Source organism: Lampetra planeri, chromosome 27, assembly GCF_965212315.1.
Source record: "Lampetra planeri chromosome 27, kcLamPlan1.2.h2, whole genome shotgun sequence".
Lineage (NCBI taxonomy): Eukaryota > Metazoa > Chordata > Hyperoartia > Petromyzontiformes > Petromyzontidae > Lampetra > Lampetra planeri.
In genome coordinates this window covers 9,875,348-9,897,959 of record NC_136133.1, presented here as the reverse complement: position 1 = coordinate 9,897,959, position 22,612 = coordinate 9,875,348, and the positions used below count along the sequence as shown (strand labels likewise).

At 44.2% G+C, this 22,612-nt stretch overlaps 1 protein-coding gene across 1 annotated transcript in view; it reads right to left on the bottom strand.

The window, feature by feature from the left end:
• Nucleotides 1–22,612, bottom strand: part of KDM3A (lysine demethylase 3A) — a 56,097-nt gene that overhangs the window by 23,896 nt on the left and 9,589 nt on the right. Inside the window, exons 2-3 of the mRNA XM_078607466.1 lie at nt 4,567–4,658; nt 515–1,524 (exon numbers count right to left, since the gene is read on the bottom strand). Coding sequence (XP_078463592.1) covers nt 515–1,524; nt 4,567–4,579 — 1,023 coding nt within the window. The 5' untranslated portion in view covers nt 4,580–4,658. The remainder of the gene's footprint in view (nt 1–514; nt 1,525–4,566; nt 4,659–22,612) is intronic.

Genomic DNA, 22,612 nt, shown 5'->3' with positions numbered 1-22,612 from the left:
GCAACTTGTCACTGATTTTGGCTGTGGACGAGAATCGAGCTCGGGTGGCTGAGTTCATAATGCAGTGCAATATCCACTACACCAACGTTTCCCACAATCACACACTCACACATACTCTCACTAACATTCAAAGTCACCCACTTGCACTCATTCAAAGACAAAGATCCCCGTATAGCTTTAACATACTGTTGGGGCAAGTGTAGTTAAGCGTGCAGCTATGAAGGCCAGTATGGCACACGAGAGGGTGGGTGGCCAGCACCATGCCCGGCTGCTTTTGTCTCCCTCTTGGCGATGTTTACGCACCGCTCCATGTCCTAATTTGAGGCCGAGTCGACCTAGGGGAGGCCCAGGACCGGTTCAGATAATAGTCACTGGTGTTGGCCGTGAGCAGGCATCAAACTTTGAGTCGCTGGGTTCCTGGCACAGCGCGCTAACCGCTACACTATCGCTCACTCATAAAAATCCTGCACCCACAAACATTTGCTCACTCACATACTCATTCCCCGTCTCTCACCCGAGCACCCTGTTCCTCCACACCCCCCTGGCCTCTGCCAGCACCAGGCCTGGCGGATTCTTCAATGTAGGTCTCCATCGCCATGGCGTCCGTACCGCTGCCTGTCTCCGTGTGCCGACAAAGCCACTCCTTCTTCAGCTTTGGTCGTGGCGCCCCCCCAAGATCGGGAGATCCGGCATCGCCCTCCCGCTGCTCCTGTTGCTGTTGGTTCTGCTGCTGCTGCCGCCATTTGGCATCACCTTCATCTGTCAGAGGGCTTCGAACAATTACCGACACCGGAGCCGAGAGAGATGGCATGGGTCTCGACGATGGCTGTGGCGTTGTCGATTTCGCCGAAGACGGTGGCGACGGTGACACCAGTACGGACGATTTTGTCTGCGACGGCGCTGCCTTGCCTGGGGAGAGCTTAAACTGGGACAATGCCGTGGGAGCCACCACCGCCACCGAACGTTGCTGCTGGTGCTGGTGAAGATTGTGGTGATGTTGGGCATGGGGTTTTACGTCAGGCTGCGCTACACCGAGACTAGCACCGACACCGGCCACGCCCATGGTTCTGGCCGCAGATGTTTTGGTGGGCGATTTTCCAGCATCCACCGGCGCACCAGAGACGAGGGACGAGCCATTCTGTGAGCGCTGAGAAGGCGCCATCGCTGACTTGGCCTCACTTGTGTTGTTCTCAGCGGCATCGCCGCTGCCGTGAGAATTCCAAGGTTTTTCCGAAGCCGTCCGAATGTCCGGATTCACTGCGAGGGCTTCCAGCTTGGCGGAGTTGTTTCCGTCTTTGGTGGTTGTTACAGCAGTTGCAAGAACGCTGACGCGGCCGATGGCAGCAACGGTGGAATCAATGGGGGGGCAGCCGGCATGCAGGGGAGTCGAGACGGGGGTGGGCGACGATCCGAACCCCACCAAACTACCGCCCACTTCATGGCCCCCACGAGACCGCTTGGACAGTGGCACTGCACCATCGTCCAGGGCCAAACGCTTCCGGGAAGAGGGTGACGCTTGTCCCTCTGGAGAGAAAGAAGGGGAGAGATGGAGGGATGCTCACACTCGCGGTCTCCGCTCACAAATATTGGGAACAAGTGATTTTGGGCATGTGCAGCTGCAATGGACAATTGAAAAAGACATTAACCTATTCTTCGATTGGTAAATTGAATACAAATTTTAAATACAAATCGCATTTAGTTTGAGTAATTAATCAATTCCCTTGTACGGAGTAAAATTTAACACAATTGCCGTTGTCATTGATAACATCATGTCAGTGATTTTGAAGAGTAAATCCACAGGAGTTTCCATTTTTCAGATGGTAAGTACCGAGGCAGCTATCAAAATTAATTATTACTTTTACCATGCATTCATTGTGCGTGTGGAAATTGAGTATTATAATTAATGGAGTGACTACATTTTAAAGAGTGTCTTCATGTGAGACTGCTTCCAGCCATATGAATGTAAAATTTCCACCACTGGCGCAGGTCTGCCAATGGAGATGAGTACTACACAATGCTTTCTTCAGCAGACATTATTTCACGTTTTTTTGCAGATTAGTATGTTGTATGTTGAACTTTTTCGCACTGTACGTAACTGACCGTGCTAATCGGAGGTGCAGGGGAAGGACAACAAACTGACCACGAAGAGCAGTTCTAAAAGAAATCAGTTTTCAATCTAGATTTGAAAATGCATTGCTCCAGTGGCTTCCTAATATCGGAAGTAAGAAGGTTCCAGATGGCCACAGAAGCACATCTAAAAGCATGCGATGCAGTGACCGTCTTCGTTTGATGATGAGCCAAAGCCGCTGCGAGGATGACCGCAGTTACCGTGATGGTTTATGCTCCTTGACGAGATCAGCAAAGTTTCGTGGTTTACTTGTGGCAAGCACTTTGTGTGTAATGAGCACGACCTCAATGTATTCGTTCGGCAACCGGAAGCCAATGCAGCTCAGCGAGCACTGGACGGACATGGTCGGATCTTGTAGTACCGATCGCAACACGTGCCAAAATGTTGTACACACTGCAGCTTGGTAATGCTTTTGCTAAACATCCCGTAGAGTAGTGAGTTGCAATAATCGAGCCTTGTCGATACTATGCTACACGCAACCGTGTTGGCTATGTCATGACTCAATTGCAATTGTGGTTGATGTGTCCTAGAGCAGCGATATGAAAATTGCAGGACTTGACTATTTTATATTTTACACATGGTGATCAAACGACATTCTGGTTGATAATAGTGCCGAGGCTCTTTAGAAGAGTAGAAAACTGAATTCTGGAGCCCACAACTGCCGCACCTGATCCTCCCATACATTGTTTCGACTGAGCCCAAGTGCCAACCAGCAGAACCTCTGATTTTCCTGGATTAAGCAGCAGTTCGTTTCGTGCAAACCACACGTGCACCGCTCGAGTGCAACCTTTGAGGTTACCGATTCGTGTATTACTGCAGAATGTGTTCATTCTTCCAATTTGTGGCAAAGAAGTGCCAACAACAAGAGTGCTAATCATCAAGGCAGTGTGCTTCAGGAATTGTAGCCAGTTGTGAATGTGACCCCTTTACCTTTGTGTTTGCTAAAATATGGTTCAAAAACATGGTCATTAACAACTATTTAACAACAAATAAAATCACATTTTGATTTAAAGCTTTCGTGACTGCAGGGATTCATCTTCTTGGTTCTTTCAGTAAAGTCACGTAGAAGGGAAGTAATAAAATAATAAAAATAAAACATAATAAAATTATTCTCACGACGTTTCGGCCACAACGCAAGCAGCCGGCGACAGAGTCTGACTCTGTCGCCTCGACGGACCTGATTTTCACCTGAGGACGGCTGCTTGCGTTGTGGCCGAAACGTCGTGAGAATAATTTTATTATGTTTTATTTTTATTATTTTATTACTTCCCTTCTACGTGACTTTACCGAAAGAACCAAGAAGAAGAAAAATAAAATCACCATTGGAACCTCATTTGCCTGTAAAAAATATAAATGGTTTTTTACCCTTCTATCTGGCAACAAAACTGACACCTTTTTTTTACAAGGAGTCATGTTTGCATAGACCACAATACCTGCAGTCATAATGCAAACAACCCATGTGAGACTAGGCTCTAAGAAAAGCTGTCTCGGGTGTGGACCAATCAACTTCAAGGACAGTGCATACATTATCAGAGTTATGTTTTTTGTTTGCATTAGGACTGCAGGTATTGTGGTCTATGCAAACATGACTCCTTGTAAAAAAAAAGGTGTCAGTTTTGTTGCCAGAGAGAAGGGTAAACAAACAATTATTATATTTTTTTACTGGCAAATGAGGTTCCAATGGTGTAAATGCTTACCCCGAGCTCTTATACTCTGATGGTGCATTGTCTTTGAGTTGTACGCCTTTTGGCGTCATCTGGTCCAACCCATGTGAGACTAGGCTCTAAGGAAAGCTGTCTCGGGTGTGGACCAATCAACTTCAAGGACAGTGCATACATTATCAGAGTTATGTTTTTTGTTTGCATTATGACTACAGGTATTGTGGTCTATGCAACATGACTCCTTGTAAAAAAAGGTGTCAGTTTTGTTGCCAGATAGAAGGGTAAAACAACTATTATAACAAAAAAAATGTGCGCAAAGAACCAGGGAAACATGCACGCTTGGAATTACCTTGAGAGTTGGAAAAAGAAACAGATGGATTTCAATTAAAGAACATACCTAGGTTGATGACACAATGGCAAATTTTATGCAAAATGGGCTTGGGAAGGACAGGTCGCAAGATGGGATAATGGCTTATAGGTCAAGAATAATTATGGACAGTCAAGGAATGGAACGTGTCTGATTGAACACCCACATAGGAGATGAAATCAGGTTGTTTACAGGTGAACCGCTACTTTTGATCAAAAGGGGGCGCTCTTTACAATAACTGCCAAACTGCTGAAAGGCTTTAAAGTGACCTAGCAGCTCAAGGAGAGAATGATGCAAAGCCAGCCATACTTTCCGAGATTCACTAGAAGTACTGGGGCATTGAACCAGATTCTCAAGATTGGTGAACACGACAAGACAACAAGAGTAAAAACACTAAAACTGTGGCTTACCATTGATCTCCATGCTGCTGGCGTGAGTGATCTGTGACGAGGCGGAGTTACCACAAGCACACCACCGTCGGTGCCTCAATCACCTCCACCACCTGCACACACACAGCAAGGCAAAGCACAAGTGAATGCTGGTGTCTAGTGTTGAGAGAGCTGATTGGGTTTTCCTGCTTTATGCAGTAAATAAGTCAGTGTCCTTCCACAATGTCGGAGGATACTTCAAACATGCTTTATTTAAAATCCACAAAACCTTCTAGACCAGCGCTTGAGAATGGATAGTGCACAAGAAATGGTACACATGCTTACAAATTACATTGAGATACAAAAATGGGAACAAGCGAAAATGGATTGTTGAAAAAAGAAAGCTTGTGCAGGTCACACTGATAAAAGGGATAATGGTCGGTGATCGAGACTGATGGAGTAGCAGCCAAGGAGATGCCCACCATGGAGGAGCAAAGATATTAAAGCTTGTGTGCAGGTGCTAGATGGAATGCGATATTGCAGCACTGTGAGATGGTGGCAGATTTGAGAGGCGTTCATCCAGCAGTGGATTGATCATGCCTTATGATTTGTCATAATGGAACGTGTATTAACATAGGAGAAACATGGAGCCATATGGAATGGTAAAGGCTTGCTATGAGATCATGTGGCCAGACCTCAATGTATGGGCAAACAAGGTCATGGTCCACAGAACTATTGCAAGAGACTACAATTTCATGTCGTTTTAAATTTAGAAAAATGTCGGTGGCGCATATTGGTCGGCGAAATGTGTAAGATCAGTCGCCTGAAGGTGAATAAAAGTTCGAAACCACTGCTCCAATTAATGTAATGCACTGATACTTTATGCATGGATTCTGCATCATAACATGATGCCAACAGTGCAAATTGGGACCATTGGGGGAAAGATAGCACGTTAAATTAGAATACTTAAAAATGCAATTGTGAAAACTTTGATTATTTGTACCAAGTATATTGTAAGTAAGACCAGCATAATGTCCTGAGTAGGCAATTGACAATTTTTGGTAAAAATTGAAAAATTTACTCCTTTCTCCTATCAGGAATAAACACAAACCTTTGGTTACTCACCAAAGTCCCAACTCCAATTCAATGCTTACAACTACAAAGTAACCAAACACACCCTTTGCAATATAAAACAAATTATTAACCAAACATAAGCTTTTATCGACATTCCATAATACTTTACCACCTTACCCAAATGGAGTAAATCAAACTGCCATTCTTTTCAGTTCAATGGATACAAATGAGCTCAGTCTCGCATGCCAACCAGCCACAACCATACCACCCACAACTATGTTACACACACTATTTCATCAACCTAAACACCACCACCATTTGATTAACTACACTCTGAACATATTAAGGTCACTGGTTCTTTTAATGTAAACTTCATTGACAATGGCACTTGATAATTCCCTACATTAACTGGCAAGTCACCACACAATCCAAATGCACAACTGGTTCAGTTCAGTGTCCAAATTCAGAATGCCTATAAGTGTATTACTGTCAGGGTGACCTAATTGGACATCTATTTGGGCCACAAGGGAATTCCTAGGCTCTGCATGGCAAGACACCAGCTGTAGTCCTATGCAAGCACTGTGGTTGCAGGACTGGATTCCAAATTTAAACTAACATCAGCCTGTACACCATGCTAGGTGCAATGATTTATACCGCTACTACACAACTTTTCCAGAGGTGCTGTGATAATGAATTTGAGTTCCTGCTGAACGTAGCGACATTCGGTCACAGGAGAACAAGTTATGAATGTGAAAGAGGAGCCATCTTCATGGTTCCGTAGCCACCTGAAGAGTCAAGTTTGACCAATGGGATCAGTGGCTGTTTACTGACAAAAACTCCATCCACCATTTAACTGACCTTAAATTGGGACGCTGGGAATCCGAGGAACCGATTACAACATTTGTTTCGTCTACAGTCTGGAGCGCCCCCATGTGCACAGACCAGCCTGACTCCGCCCCTTTCCCCACCTCCTCCCCTCCCCACCACACAGAGCCACGTGCAGCCAAACACCACTTCGCTCGTTTTAAAAGTCCCTCCAAGCAGTTGCCAGGAAACCGGCTGGAACTACTTTCTTTTTTCACCACCCAGTACTTCGATTCGGTGGGGTTACCATGGCCGATCGACGGCACCGGCGCACGTGTAGCTGTACAGAGAGGCACACATGCGTGATCATTGGCGTACAAACGTAGATGTATGTGGTGCCACACACGGATGAGCGATGTTTCACAAGACCTGAGTGTTGGCACACTGAAGAGGAACGGACATACACAGATACGCGTCCTCGTATCACACATATCCAGATGTTTCAGAAACTGGCAGAGATATCGAGGTGTTCATCAAGATTCCACCTCGTGTTTTGTGGTTCTTCTTCTTGAGCGATCACAAAACTCTTATGGAACGATAATTGTTCATACACTTACAATGAGTGTGTACTCAATGCAGTACCTGTTTATATAGGTCGCACCATGTCCATCCCACCTCATGCTTGTGTGATTGGAGTGCTAACCTACAACAAAAATGATGCTGTTGCTGTAGCTAAACTACTCTTGTAAGCAAGCCTCTTGCAGTCTTTCACTTGGTGTAGTTTTTGTATCTTTAGTAAAGCTCTGAAATGTGACATTCAAACCTCTTATCTTAGCTCAGAAACACGAGCACAACGTATATTCAAACATGAAGATTAATATTGGACACGATGAAAAATCAAGATTGGTGCTGTCTGGTAAAAAAATTGGTTTTCAATATTGCTTTGGTGAGGTCAAGTTAGCGAATATTTTAAACCTAGTCACAAGATAAGTGAAATTCTGCTCCGTTTTGGGATCGTACAGTATGGGACCAGATGATTTGGGGCATTGTATAAACGATAACTACCCTAATCGGTTACGCGAGAAAGAGTTCCGTCACTTGGAGGCATAGAGTGCATATTTAAATTAAACTGACACATTACAGTCCCTAAGTTGGACACAGCAAGTATTCAAATTATTTTCAATCATGAACTCCATAAAAGACAAGTTGCCCAACAAATTAACATCTGGCATATTCAGTGTTTTGGGGAGTTTGTAGGTATATCATTTCATCAGTCCGTTTGCATTTCAGATTTGACACTGGGCAAGACTTGTCCAGTGTCATGCTGACAAAACCTTTTATTGGGAAGGAAACACGTGGAAAGGCTTTAACACAGCAGACAACTGCCTCCTCAAGTGCACACTCATGTACCCTGCTTCATTGAAGAACTCCAACCCAGCACAGCAACACTTTCGGCAGCAAATCACCAAACATGCACACTTATATGCAGCATGCTATAATCTTCCCAACTTTGCTGGGTGAATTCCAAGGGATCTCCAGAGCAAGCACTAACAGTACAACTCTGAGAGAGACAATTGCAAAGTAAAACTGGCTGCCTATTATTGCCCATACACATTGGACACTATGTACCATGTAACCGTCCAAAACACACTGCAGGCTAAATCTGGGTCAAGGTCAAACTATATAAACATTGGTATAGAGAACTGACCGTGTTACAGCTGAGTTGACAGAAATGCCAACACCTTGGAGATGATCAAAAATGTTGAGAGATGAGTGGATCATGCTTGCAAAAGTACCATTACACAAGGTGATAGGAGCAATGCATGCTTGTGGGTTTATACGCTTCGCTTTGCTTGGTTCATCAATTCCTCATCAAGTTACTTAAAAATTGCAACTCAACATGGGGGAAAAAATCTGCATTTAACTGGGTCAAAGTAGAAAAAAAGTCGGTGATTTCCTGCTCAAATGAGAATTGAGGTGATTCTTAATATCCCTTTTACAGACCTGAGCCAGTGGTGAAAATTCCTCATTCCTCTGGTAAATAGGACAACCAGTGTCCTTCACATGAAGCGGTACCTATTGTATCGACCCTGGAAGAAGGATTGGCCAAGTCAACGCCAACCAGGATTTGAATTCGTAACTTTGCCATCACGAGCCGTTGGCTCTACCGCTAAACCACCTGCCCAGACAATCGGGGTGGTCAACATGTTACCTATATCAGACTAAGATACAGTTCCACATCCCTTGGGTGATGATAGACACCACCTATAAGTGTCCCAGTTGGTTTTTAAATTGGTAAAGCTGGAGCCAACGAATGGCTTAACTACCTCCTTGACGGACACTGCCCTGTATTACGATGCTCCAGTCACACATCTCTAGAGACGCGCGCACACATAAATACGTAGGTGTGTCCACACCAACACGCCCTCTGCTAGACACCCAAAACCCCCTCCCCTGCCTGCAGCCTACCCGTATATGCATGTATACACACCCACACAAACCAGTCTGCCCAGAGCAGGGTCAGCTTGGGTTAGATTTGTGTGGGCGGGATGTGGGGAGGGCGAGTGTTATTTGTGGGTTGTAAAGAGGATTGATAGAGTGTACGCGTATATCCTCACGTATATAGTCACAAATGTTTTACTATGTGTAATGCGCCTGCCTGAGTGCGCTTCATAGGTTAATAGCTGCTGTGCATAACTGCACTGTGCTTTTCTTGCATGAGCACAAAGTTTTTATAGAAGTGTTTGTACGTGTTCAAGCAAATGGGGAGCAGTGGCGCAATGGTTAGCGTGTCCCGCGACAAACCCGGTGATCAGAGTTTGATTCCCACTCACGACCAACAGTGCCGAATATCTGAACCGGTCCTGAGCCTCCTCCTAGGTCAATTCAGTCTCAAATGATGGTGCGGTGTGTAAACATCGCCACTCAGGAGACAAAGGCGGCCAGGCATGGTGTTAGCAACTCACCTACTCGTGTGCCATGCTGGCCTTCATAGGTGCTAATAGAACTTGCCCAGTCTGTTAAGGCTATACAGGGGATCTTTGTCTTTGTATTCAAGCATACCCAGAGTTGAATGGTAGTGTAGCGGTTAGCACTGTGCTATGAACTAGGCGACCTGAGTTAGATTTCTGCTCACGGCCAACAACGCTGAAAAATATCTGAACCGGTCCTGGGCCTCCCCTCGGTTGACTCAACCTCAAATGAGAATCCTGATGCAGTGTATACACGTCACCACTAGGGAGAAAAAGGCGGCTGGGCATGTTGCTGACCACCCACCTCCTCGTGTGTTGTTCTGGCCTTCAAAGGTGCTTGCTAACAGTACTTGCCCCAACAGTCGGTGAACTTTGTCGGTGATCCAACTGCACATGCCCCCAAAAGCACTGAACAACAGTGCCTGGCTAATAAATAAATACAGGTAGGAGTATTTGGGGCAAGTCTATTGAGAGTATTAATTTAGACAAAGCTTTCATGACTGCAGGAATTCATATTCTTTGGGTCTTTCGGTAAAGTCACGTATATAGGTTCAAAAAAAAAAACTACGACGTTTCGATCGCAACACAAGCGATCGCCATCAGGAAAATGACGACCATTATCAGGAAAATGACGACCATCATCAGGAAAATGACGACCCCGCTTTTGTTCTTTGAACCTATTTACGTGACTTTACCGAAAGACCCAAAGAATAGTATTCATTTAATGGACTTATTTTTCCAGGGAGACCTGGGACGCCCCTTGTAAGCAGGAGAGCACAAACACATGTGCGCACATGTGCATGCCAACTGGCACAATCCCAGTCAACTTGCACTAAATTGGTTGAACGTGCACCTAAGCCAATAACAGGATCATGGGCAACGTTAATGCGTCATGTCATTTTGATCTTTATCAGCAATACTATCCAGATTGTGCAATGTCATGAGACGATGAATCCATTTGAAACCCTAGCAGAGTAGTGCAACCATTCACGTTAGAGAATGGCCGACAGAAAAGGACATTACATAACTACATACGAGATTCCTTTAAGTGACCTATGGTCTCCTGCGGGGGAAGCCCTCTCCTACCTCTCCTGATAAATGTTAGGAATTCAAATCCAAATTTATTGACATTTTTAATTCCTATAGCTGAAAATTATCCAAATTATGCACAACACCAAACTTAATGTAAAGGTTTGTGTAGTCATTGGCTACTGGGCTAAGACCATCGGCTCAATACGATAACCCGGTTTAATCACAGGCCTTTGAAACCTGGATTCAAACCTAGGTTCTCAGAGGTACTTGCTCAGCGCTGTCCCCTGAAACACCCGGACAACTACATGCAAGAATGTTCTTAAATGCAACAAGACGTCGTTGGGGTGCTTTGGCATTGGAATAAGTGCAAAAGCTCTTAAAATGTACATGTAACAAGAGCGTGAGCTCAAGTGTGAACTTGTGGGTGCGTGCCAAAAGCGACAGTGGCACATGCGTGTCCACGCAAATAGATAGGCCGTCTACATAGCCGCTCACTCTTCATCTCCTTATTTTTACATCCACAGCAGTGGCAATGCCAGCAGGAGAAAAGATTGTTACCGAGTCCAGCTATTTAGTCCACAAATGCAACTTGCGCGCAGACATTCCCGCTATTTAATGTGCCAGATGCAATGGACTCGAAGGTAAACGGACTGCCGACCCCAGTTCCACCAAGCATCACCGATCCGATGTCAAGCTAATATCCCAGGTCCAATGCAAACCATGGCATCCCCTCCCCCATAAACCCTCGCAGTCGACATGAGCATGCAGTTGCGCGCCGGCCGTTATCCACAGAATTAGCAACTTAACCACAGGCATGAAATGTATTAGTCATATGCCCTCATATGAAGAGTGAGGCTGTTTGTGGCCAAGCTGCAATATGGAATGTGATAAGTAGCATAGAATAAGTATAACCCGTAAAAACAAAGTTTTTCACTATACATCCTTTATATGCGTGGCAGCGAACTTAATATAAAGGATTTAAAAATATATTCGCCTGTGGAGGACGCGGGGATCGATCCCGCGACCTTTGGCATGGGAAGCGAGGGCGCTACCAACTGCGCTACTCCGCCACGGCCTGTGGAGGGGTTACGCTCTGGGCTCTTATACTGTGAATGAGTTCTATTTGAATATATGTAAAATAATTTTTTTTTGCCTAAAAAGTGTAAAATTGTGGGAATTTTTTTCACGAACATTAATTGTCTCGCACAACGAGTCTGTGTGGAAAATGTCAGCTCGATTGGATCACGGGAAGTGGGTTAAAAAACGACCGAAAGATTTGCACGGTCGTAAGCAAGCACACAAGCAAGCACGCAAGCAAGCAAGCAAGCGAACTTAATATAAAGGATTTAAAAAGGAACCAAATTAGAACAAAATGCACTAAATGTACATTTGGTAAACGTATGAACCCGTGCAAAGGATAGATTTTTTTTGGAGTTGATATTTACGTAATTTAAGGAATTGATCAAATACGCATGCTCAATAGAGCTCAGACATCACTCTTCTACCCTCCAAGCTCTTGAGTGTTCTCCCCTTCTTGCTCACTCACCCCCTCCTTTCCTCTTACACCCTCACCCCACCCACGCCATGCGCTACGTGACTGGTGTCACATACCACAGCGGCAATAAAGGATCACGTGACGTTCACACACGCTGTACACTGCACGGGATGCGTGCTGCAAACACGCTGCACGCACTCCCCATTAACTAGATGCAATGAAAATATGCTGCTCAAGAGCATCTGTCGTACACAGGCTCATTGTGCAAAACCACCGAATGTCACACACATGCAAGCACTGCACAGTACGCACTCAAACATCCCATCTATGTACAATAGAAATGTATAAGCTGTTAAAGCATTATTCAGTGCAGAACTTTGATTATCTTTGAGACAAGCTTTCTTATGAGTGCCGTGGTGCATTGAGAGTCCTAGTAAAGTGTAGGTGCTTGTTCTAGCTTCAGCAGCAGTTGCTGTAACATCCAAACACTGGGGATTGTCTTCTAATTCAGACTACATTTCTTCCAAGGCTGGAGTATGCGAGCCAGTCACGGCAATCAGTTCATTGTGCTCCCCTACCCTCCTCAATTCATCCCAACGACATATGGTCTGTCCCCTCTGTGGTCCATGCAAATGTACAGCTCTGCAGGCTCAATTCTGACTACTGCACAAAATATTGCAGGTGTCCAAATCACGCCCGATAGGATGTCCATTATACAGGTGCAATTAAATCCATCCATGTGCAGGTGGCAGATGAACTGTTCAGCGACGCTTACAACAAGCAGAGCGCCGGGCGGCTAAAGCGCAGAGCTGGTACAGTGAGGAGGACAGTTGGCGCATCTGCCAGCCATCTCAGGCAGTCAACCCATTGCACCTGGGTCTCTTCCGTGACCTTCCAGAGGGCCTTCGACAATTCACGTTGCCTCAAAGTGCACCCAGCCTGGCACAAGCGCTGTGGTGACATCACCGGCACTTCGTAATGAATGGCGATTATTTTTCTTCTATCTTAAGACCACAAGAGAGGCGACAATTTGGGGGGGGGGGAGCCTTCATCCAGTAGTAAAATGATCATGGTCATTCCTGATAATTGTGTTAATTGAAAAAGTCCATCATAAGTATCAATAGTTGTACATATAAGCCAAAGGGGCATAGATATCGTTTTTTTTTTCTAAAATGCAAACCTGGAATAAAATAACAAAGGCATTCTGGCCCCTGGTGATTTGACAAATGTGAGGGGTCCTCAGAGCATGATAAGAACACTTATGCAAACAATGGCCCACTTGCAAAAACCTTGTGACGTGGATCCTGTATGTGCAATTGAAAGGGCAGACCATGTGCCTGTTTTCAAAACCTTGGAATGGTTTGAGGTTGGATGGATTTGGCAAACACCAAACAAGTGGTAAAAAACTCACTGGCCACTAGCCAATGTAACAAAAGACAAAAATACTTAAGTCTGGTTTATTAAGTGCTGTCAAAATGATAGTTGTACAATTACAAATATTGCCTAGGTTAAGGACGAGTAGCACAACTTTTGTTCTGGTAATTATAAAACAAAGATCAGATAAACACTAAAACAAATAAGTGAAGTTATTTTTATTACAGAAATGAAGCAGTATGTATTCAAACAAACCATTGAATCATCCCATGTGTCCCAAAATCATTTGTTCAAACAAGGAAACGCTTGGCCTGATTTGAGGAGCAGAGTTGGGCTCATTTAGCTGGCTTGGTGTAGGGGTGCAAACATGCAATCCAGCACTCTAGAGGCAATGATTGTGGTACTACAAATTGTGAGACTACCAAACTCATCATGGGCTTTGAAGCAGCTACGAGAAGGGTGTACATCAAATGTGTGCATGAAGCCATGTGTGGATATTTCCCAGACATGTGGAGGTTTAAGTGCTCCAGTTTACTTCCATTTACAACACTCTTAGAGGAACTGGCCAAACATCTCTTGAAAAATCCAAAGACGAGTGAGGCTTTCTGAGGTGAAGCCGCCTCAGAAAATGTTATGATACCTCATGCTGGGCAATTTACACTAATTTACTGTAATGTTATGCACAAAGTACATGACCTACATAAAAAGGAGTGGGGTAATTTTTCAGCTGTCATAAATGAAGGGAAAAGGAAGCATTAATTAAAGTTGTGGCACCTATGCATTGCATGTCACACTACCACTTTGATACCACTGCAAATCTATTGCAACAGCCCAACCTTCCAGAACACTGAAAAAAGGAGCTTTCTCAACAATATTTTTGAAGGGGCACGATGTTAGAAATTCTACAATGAGGGAGTTCCAGATAATGATACCAAGTCAGGTGAGTGCAAGCACTTCTGCGATGCCACTCGTGTTCCAGAGAAAAAAATGTGAGTTGCGAGTGACGTGGATGCATCTTAAGATCCATAAAACAGCATCTGGCCACTTCTGTATACATTTATCGCGAGAATAAATGGCTGCTCGACTTGTCTTCTCCATTCTGGTAAAAACCAGTGGCACAATTTTGTGCTGTACTTGCTGAACCCAACACAATGGATTGGTGCAGGAACCAAGCCTGTAATTGCATTAACAGGTGCCATAACTAACTATACGGACTAATTCAAGTGCCTCTACCTTTGCAACGTATGTAAACACGAATTCCACGATACGCAAGCCTCCACTTATATGCTCATTGGCTGCAGTGAAATCGGCACAGGGTCTTGTGGTTCATATTGCATGTGTATTCTTTTGAGATTGCACATCTCAACAGAACACAGTTGACATCCAAATTGGTGTATGAACTAGGTTTATGAGAATGATCTTCAGGAAAATCGAAAAAATGAGCCTGCATCACCAATTAGTTTGTGAGCAACAGTTGAAAAGGTGTGACTTGTGGTTTCTTTCACACTGTACTTTTGAATATTTGGCATAATTTTAGCAACTAATCTTTCATGTTAACTTGATAAGTCACATTTAAACTTTTAGCCCGCCTGTATGTCATGTTCTTAACAAATGTTATGTTTTTATAAACTTCAATGTTTCGGTCATTTAACAAACGAATACTAAAGTGTTAAACAATATTCAACATTACGCGATGTGATTCGAGCCCCATCAAAATAACTCCAGCCCCATCACGGTATAGTACTCCTGAAAACTGTCATGCACAAAGACTGGGATTTAGAATGAGTGGTCAGTGATGGTGAAGGTTTAGCGGCTTAATTTGATGGTCAGCAGCCACAGAGCATAGTAATTACCCAACAGCGAACACCACAGTCTAAGTGGTGCACATACTTTGTAGTTTTTGTGCACTATTCTACTCAATTTTTGGTGACCAAACTGATCATAGAAATCTTGACGTAAAGCTTTCGTGACTGCAGGAATTCATATTCTTTGGGTCTTTGGGTAACGTTACGTAGATGGTTCAAAGAAAAGAACAAAAAACGACAACGTTTCGATCACAACACAAGCGATCGTCATCAGGAGGAAAGCTACTGAATGCAGACTGTTTTATAGGGTAAAGACCTCGGGTCATAAACAAAGTGGTCGGGGCTAGTGATGTTAATGTGAGAAATTAGCATGTTTGTATAAGATCGGAGAGCGGCGTCCGTGACGAGTGCGCAAGTTTTTCAGTTTCAGTTCCATTTATTAGGTATAGGCGTGAGCCATGCGGCTCTTGACTCGGGTGCAACCGCAACAAAACAAAAACATGAACAAGAAACATCTTAAAGTGACTACACGCAACAGAAAAATTCTGGAAAAAACAGCAAAGTCTTCCAGAAAAAACACCGTATTTCAATGCTGTATGCAAAAGTCCCAGTTGGATGCAAGTCAAACATTAACAACCATAAGACAATGTAGATTAAAGTTATCAGACTAACTCTGTACTACAACAAAAAAACATGGCTAAACCAAAAGTTTTCAAAATCACCAAAATAAAGCTATAAAAACAATGTAACATTGATCATAATAATTGTGTTTCAAATTTAACAATAAACGATATACATAACATGTACGACCAAACTTTTCAGCCATAGCTGGCAGCATGAGTCACTGCATAAAAGCAGGAGTATCAGTAGCAGAATCAAACATTTTCAATACACCTTTAAAGATCAGCACACTATAATCAAACCTCAAGATCATACTTTGCAGCGGTGATCCGCAATGATACATTTGATTTCAAGCCATTCTGAATAGCAGTGGTAGCTAGGAGTGTACAACTCCTCTAGAGCAGTTTTGAGTGAAGATCTCACAGGTAGTGATCCAAGTTGAAGTTTATTGGCCGACCCTGGGGGCATCAATAGAAAAGGCCCTTCCTTCAAAATTTGAACGGCAATAAGGAATGTGAAGCTGGTAAATGAGCGAAGACCTTAGGTCACATTTGTTCTTCGAAACAGTGAGGAGATCCAGCAGGTAGTCTGCTAATCTCTCATTAACATAGGTGGCTATGTTAATGAGAGATTATCATGTTAATGCAAGATCGCAGAGCCACCACGACGCAGAGGTCGGCGTCCGTAGGTGGCCATGTTGGTGCGAGAAATTCAACCTGCTAATGTGAAATCGGAAAGCCGAAGCCACAGGGAAAAAAAACATCGGAAGGTGTCAGGAAGGGAACATCACAGCCAGTTATGACTTAAACTGGTTAATAACGTCCTCCCAATGATTGCTCAGTTTATACCCATTTTCTCCATTAAAGTTGTGTCTGTGTCTGTATATGTATAAGTGGATGGCTTCATGAATGAATCTTTGTTGATAGCCAGTGGGTTTGCAAACTACCTTTGTCTTAGAGAAATCAATTTCGTATGAGCCCACCGCATTAAAACAATGATGATCCACGGCCGAGGTATTGGTCCTACAGTGTTTCAGATCTGCCTTATGTTCACGAACATGGTCCGAGACATGTCGCTTAGTTTCCCTCAATGTAACTACTGCCACAGACATAGCATATAGTTTGTAGACGCCGGGGTATTGCATGTCAGGGATCACATCCTTCACAGATGAGATCAGATCACAGATTTTATGTACTGTGTTAAATCGAACCTGGATCTTGTGTTTGTTCATGATTTTGGAAATCTTTTTGGTGACTCCTGCTATGGCAAGGTGATGGTTTTGATTGGGTCCTCAGATGGTTCTTTCCAAACGGTTGGGGTGATAGCTTTACAAATTGTGTAGTCTGAATATCCATTCATCTTGGGAGCTTGGTGTATGTGTTCCAGTTCACTGGCTAGGTGATGGTCGGAAATGCATCGAGCTCTATGGTGTAGATTTTTGATGAGTGAATTCTTCTCGGATGGATGGTGGTGGGAGTCAGGTTTTAGGTAGGCATCCATATGAGTGGCTTTCCTGTAGATAGTGTCCCATTGAGCCATCTGGTCTCTTTTTGATTAAATCATCCAAGAATGGTAGCTTGCCATCCTTTTCACTTCCATGGTTAATTTGACGGCTGGGTGTATAAAATTGATGTGGTTGAGTAATTGGTTCAGAGCTTCATCTTCTTGGTTCTTTCGGTAAAGTCACGTAGAAGGGAAGTAATAAAATAATAAAAATAAAACATAATAAAATGAAATAATTCTCACGACGTTTCGGCTACAACGCAAGCAGCCGTCTTCAGGTGAAGAATGAGACACTACCAAGCTAGGAGCTTATATATAAACTGGGTTGGAGGTGGAAGAGCGCCTTAACAAAAAAGAATGTGCATATGAAGAGGAATTTAGCATATTCATGGAAAATGCGTAGGAGGTGGGCGGGGGGGGGTTCAGAGCTGGTTCAGAGCTGGTCGGCCATGTGGCCAGATGACGAACGTGTCATCTACGTACCTCTTCCACAAGGACGGACGTAGAGTGGATGCCTGGATGGCATATGTCTCAACATTTCTATGAAAAAATTGGCTACAACTGTAGATAAGGGAGAACCCATTGGGATACCTTCAATTTGTTTGTAGAATGTTCCATTCCAGATGAAGTAAGTGTTGGTGGGGCAGTGTCTCACCAGGGCCGGTACATCAGCATTCAGTCCTTGTTGGACCAAATCTTCAATGATTGCAATGGTGTCAGGCACAGGAACTTTAGTAAACAAAGACTACATCGAAACTAACGAGCAAATCACCTGGAGATTGTGAGATGTCCTTAATTAACGATACGAAGTGAGCTGAGTTAAGTACAGCTGAGGCAGTCTTACCAGTGAATGGTTGTAAGGTCTCAGACAAAGCGGGCCAGTTCGTAGGTGGGTGGGTCAATGGTGGAGACGATAGGATGAAGGGGTATGCCTTCTTTATGGATTGTTGGTAAGCCATACAATCTGGGTGGTCTAGCAGCAAGGGTTTTAAGGAAAACCGCTTGGTTGGTTTGATTAAAGATGTCGAATCGGTGATGATATTGTTGGTTTTCGTAATGAGGCTGTTTGTGGGATCTCTTTAAATTTTTGTATAGCTACCATCATTAAGTAGGTCCTGAATTTTGTTATTTTGTGGTTTTGTCCATGATGACTGTGGCATTGCCCTTGACGGCTGAGAGGATGACGATGTCATCTCTCATTTTTTATTGAGACAGCTCAAAGCACTCATTCTTACTGATGTTGCTGATAGGTGTCTTCGTGTTTTTGATTGCAGCAATTTCCAATCTTGCCACGTCTGCAGTAATGTGTCCCAAACCCTTGAGGTCTACATCGACCTGGGAAATGATATCATCCACTGGGATGTGTTTAATGGTGACTGCAAAATTCAACCCTTTAGCTAGAACCGATTTTAGGCTTTCGGAAATTAGACTGTTACTCTGATTGATAACAATCTTGTCAACGTCCAACTTTTTAACTGGCTTCTTCTTGGAAAGGTTGAACTTGGAAAACAGGTTATCTTTGCATTTAGCTGACATTGAGGCGGCTGAAGGGGCTGTGATGTTATCTACATGTTCCCAATCAGATGTAGACATTTTTTCCGTCAATGTGAAGTGTGATTTCAGGAGAGTCTGTCTAACATATCTAGTTCAAATCGGAGCAATCTATTCTCTCTGAGATCAGGGCTAAGTCGGCCCTGAACAAGATCCGTTTAGCAGAGGTGTGGACTCGAGTCATGTGACTTGGACTCGAGTCAGACTCGAGTCATGAATTTGATGACTTGCGACTCGACTTGGACTTGCATAACAATGACTTTGTCCCACCTATGAGATGTGGACTCGAGTCATGTGACTTGGACTCGAGTCAGACTCGAGTCATGAATTTGATGACTTGCGACTCGACTTGGACTTGCATAACAATGACTTTGTCCCACCTCTGCCGTTTAGCATTAGATATGACAGCAGCAGATATCAGTGTAAAGGTGATCGGCATTACATCGTGGCAGTAGTTACATTGGGGAAACTAAGCGACATGTCTCGGACCATGTTCGTGAACATAAGGCAGATCTGAAACACTGTAGGACAAATACCTTGGCCATGGATGATCATTGTTTGAATGCGGTGGGCTCACACGAAATTGATTTATCTAAGACAAAGGTACTTTGCAAACCCACTGGCTGTCTACAAATGATTTGTTAATGAAACCATCCATATATATAGACAGACACAATTTCAACCGAGAAGATGGGTACAAACTTCCGATGTAATATTTTTTCCTTTTACCCCGTGGTTTCGACTCTCTGATTTCACATTAGCAGGTTGAATTTCTCGTGCCAACTTGGCCACCTACGGACGCCAACCTCTGCGTCGTGGTGGCTCTGTGATCTTACATTAACATGCTAATCTCTCACATTAACATAGCAACCCGCAAACTCAGCGCGGACGCCACTCTCTGATCTTACATTAACATCCTAATTTCTCACATTAACATCCTAATTTCTCACATTAACATCACTAGCCCCGCCCACTTCCTTTATGACCCTAGAACTATACCCTATAAAACAGTCTGCATTCAGCAGAATTCCTCCTCTTTCCTCCTGATGACGATCGCTTGTGTTGTGATCGAAACGTCGTAGTTTTTTGTTATTTTCTTTGAACCATCTACATGACTTTACCAAAAGACCAAAAAAATATGATCATAGAAAGTTTGAGATTCAATAATGTATCTCACTTCTCGTTGTCCCGGACTATGGTTGCGTTTAATACTGCTGCATAAGACAATGTATACTCATGTCAGGTGGAAAGTGTCCCCTGCTAATCTTGAATTGCGAAAAATAGGTTGTACATCACCAAGGAATACAGCTCATTAGCAAAAGGGCGCGGGGGGAGGTACATCTTATATATAAATGTAATTTTTTTGTCTGTCTACGTAAAACAAAAATAGCCAGGTACCATGCTCTGCACGGGACTAAGTACAATTTTCTTGTTTCTTTCGCTAAACTCACGTTGATGGAAACCTATTATTTAAATAATCACCATGCAAATATTACATTAATAATGTTTGTGTGCTGACAACTAATGTGCGTGTCTGCCACGATGTGTGTGTGTCTACGTCCGTGTGTATCAGTCGATGTGTGTGCGTGAGTTGATATATCTGTGTCAGTCGATGTGTGTGTTAATGAATCTGTGTGCGTGGTGTGTGTGTACACAACTAATTTAACAATTAGGCTACTAAATTTGTAAATAATAATGTGTGTGTCTAAGTCCATGTGTGCATGCGAGTCCATTAGTATGCAAGTCGACAGGTGTGTGTGTCAGTCGATGTGTATGTGTTAGTCATTGTGTGCGTGGTCTGTGTGTGTAGACAACTAATATTTTTATATTTATATAGTACATTTTAAAATATTTATGTGTGTCTAAGTCCATGTGTGCGTGCGAGTCGATGTGCATGTCTGCCTCGATGTGTGTGTGAGTCGATGTGTCTGTGTGTGAGTCGGTGTGTGTGTGTGAGAGTCGATGTGTGTGTGTGTCTGGGTCGATGTGTGTATAAGTCCATTTGTGTGGGTCCATTTGTGTGTGTATGCGTCGATGTGTGTGTGGGTTGATGTGTGTGTGTCAGTCGATGTGTGTGAGATTTGATGTGTGTGTGTGTGAGTCGATGTGTCTGCCACAATGTGTGTGTGTACCCATGTGAGTACGTCCATTTCTTTGTGTGTGTGTATAGGTCCATGTATGTGTGTGAGTTGATGTGTGTGTGTGCCCAGCCACCGCATGCCTAAACAGCTTCTGTTCGGCCGGATCGAGGGGGCTAAACGGGCGCGGCACGGGCTAGAGAAGAGATGGAGTGATGTGGTACAGGAGGACGTGGAGCTGAGTGGACTTGCCGATGACTGGTACCAGCGGTGTCAAGATCGGCCTCAGTGGAGGAGGCTCGTGAAGGACGCTACTGGGCAGTTGGAGGCAGTCGCCCTCCAACAACAACGGAGGGCGGAGGAGCGACGCTCACAACAACGAGCGGAGCGCCGGGTGGCTAAAGCACAGCAAGTTGGCACAGTAGGGGGCACAGGTGGTGCATCAGCCAGTCATCTCAGTCATCTCGGTCATCTCGGTCAGTCGACCCGTGGCACCTGGGTCTGCCCCGTGACCTCCTGCCAGCGGGCGTTCGACACTTCACGTGGCCTCAGGGTGCACATGGCCTGGCACAAGCGTCGTGGTGACGTCACCGCCACTTAGTGGCGAATGGCGGTTGTTGTTGTTGTTGTGTGTGAGAGTCGATGTCTGTGTGCGTGAGTCGATATGTGTCAGTCATTGTGTGTGCATGCATCCATCTGAGTGTGTAAGTCCATTTCTGTGTATGTGAGTCAATGTGTCTGTGTAAGTGAAAATAAAAAAAATCAATTGTGTGCATCTAAATCGATGCGTGTGATTGGATGTATGAGTGTGCGAGTCGCTATGTGTGTTTGTAAGTCGATGTGTGTGTGTGTGGGTTGATGTGTGTATAAGTCGATGTGTCTGTGTGTGTAAGTTGATGTGTGTGTGCGAGTCTGTGTGTGTGAGTCGATGTGTTTGTAAGTCGATGTGTTTGTAAGTCGATGTGTGTCAGTCGATGTGTGTGTTAGTCAATGTGTGTGCGTGGTGTGTGTGTAGACAATTAATATTTTAAAATAATAACGTGTGTCTTAAGTCCATTCGTGCGTGTGAGTCGATGTGCGTGTCTGTGTCGATATGTGTGTGTCGCTATGTGTGTTCGTGGGTTTCTCACTAACAGCACTTGCCCCTACAGTCTGTTAAGGCTATATGGGGGATCTTTGTCTTTGAATCCATGTGTGTGTGAGTCGATGTACGTGTGTGTAAGTCGATGTGTGTGCGAGTCGATGTGTGTGAGAGTCGATGTGTGTGTGTGCACGTCCATGTGTGTGTCTATGTGTGTGTGTGAAAGTCCATGTGTGTGTGTAAGTCGATGTGTGTGTGCGAGGCGCTGTGCGTGCAAGTCAATTTTTGTGTGCGTGTCAGTCCAAGTGTGCGTGTCAGTCCAAGTGTGCGTGTCAGTCCAAGTGTGTGTGTGAGGCGCTGTGCGTGTAATTCCATGTGTTTGTGTGTGCGAGTCCATATGTGTGTGTGTTGTAAGTCGATGTGTGTGTGTGGGTCCAAGTGTGCGTGTAAGTCAATTTGTGTGTGCGTGTCAGTCCAAGTGTGCGTGTCAGTCCAAGTGTGCGTGTGGCTCTATGTGCGTGTGTGAGTCGATGTGTGATTGTCTATGTGTGTCAGTCTATGTGTGTGTACGTCGATGTGTATGTGTAACTCCATGTGTGTGTATCTCAAATCGATGTCTGTGTGAGTCCAGCTCGTATAATTATATCACTTTGAAGTAGCATATTTGGAATTCATACACCTGTCTGACACTTATCATG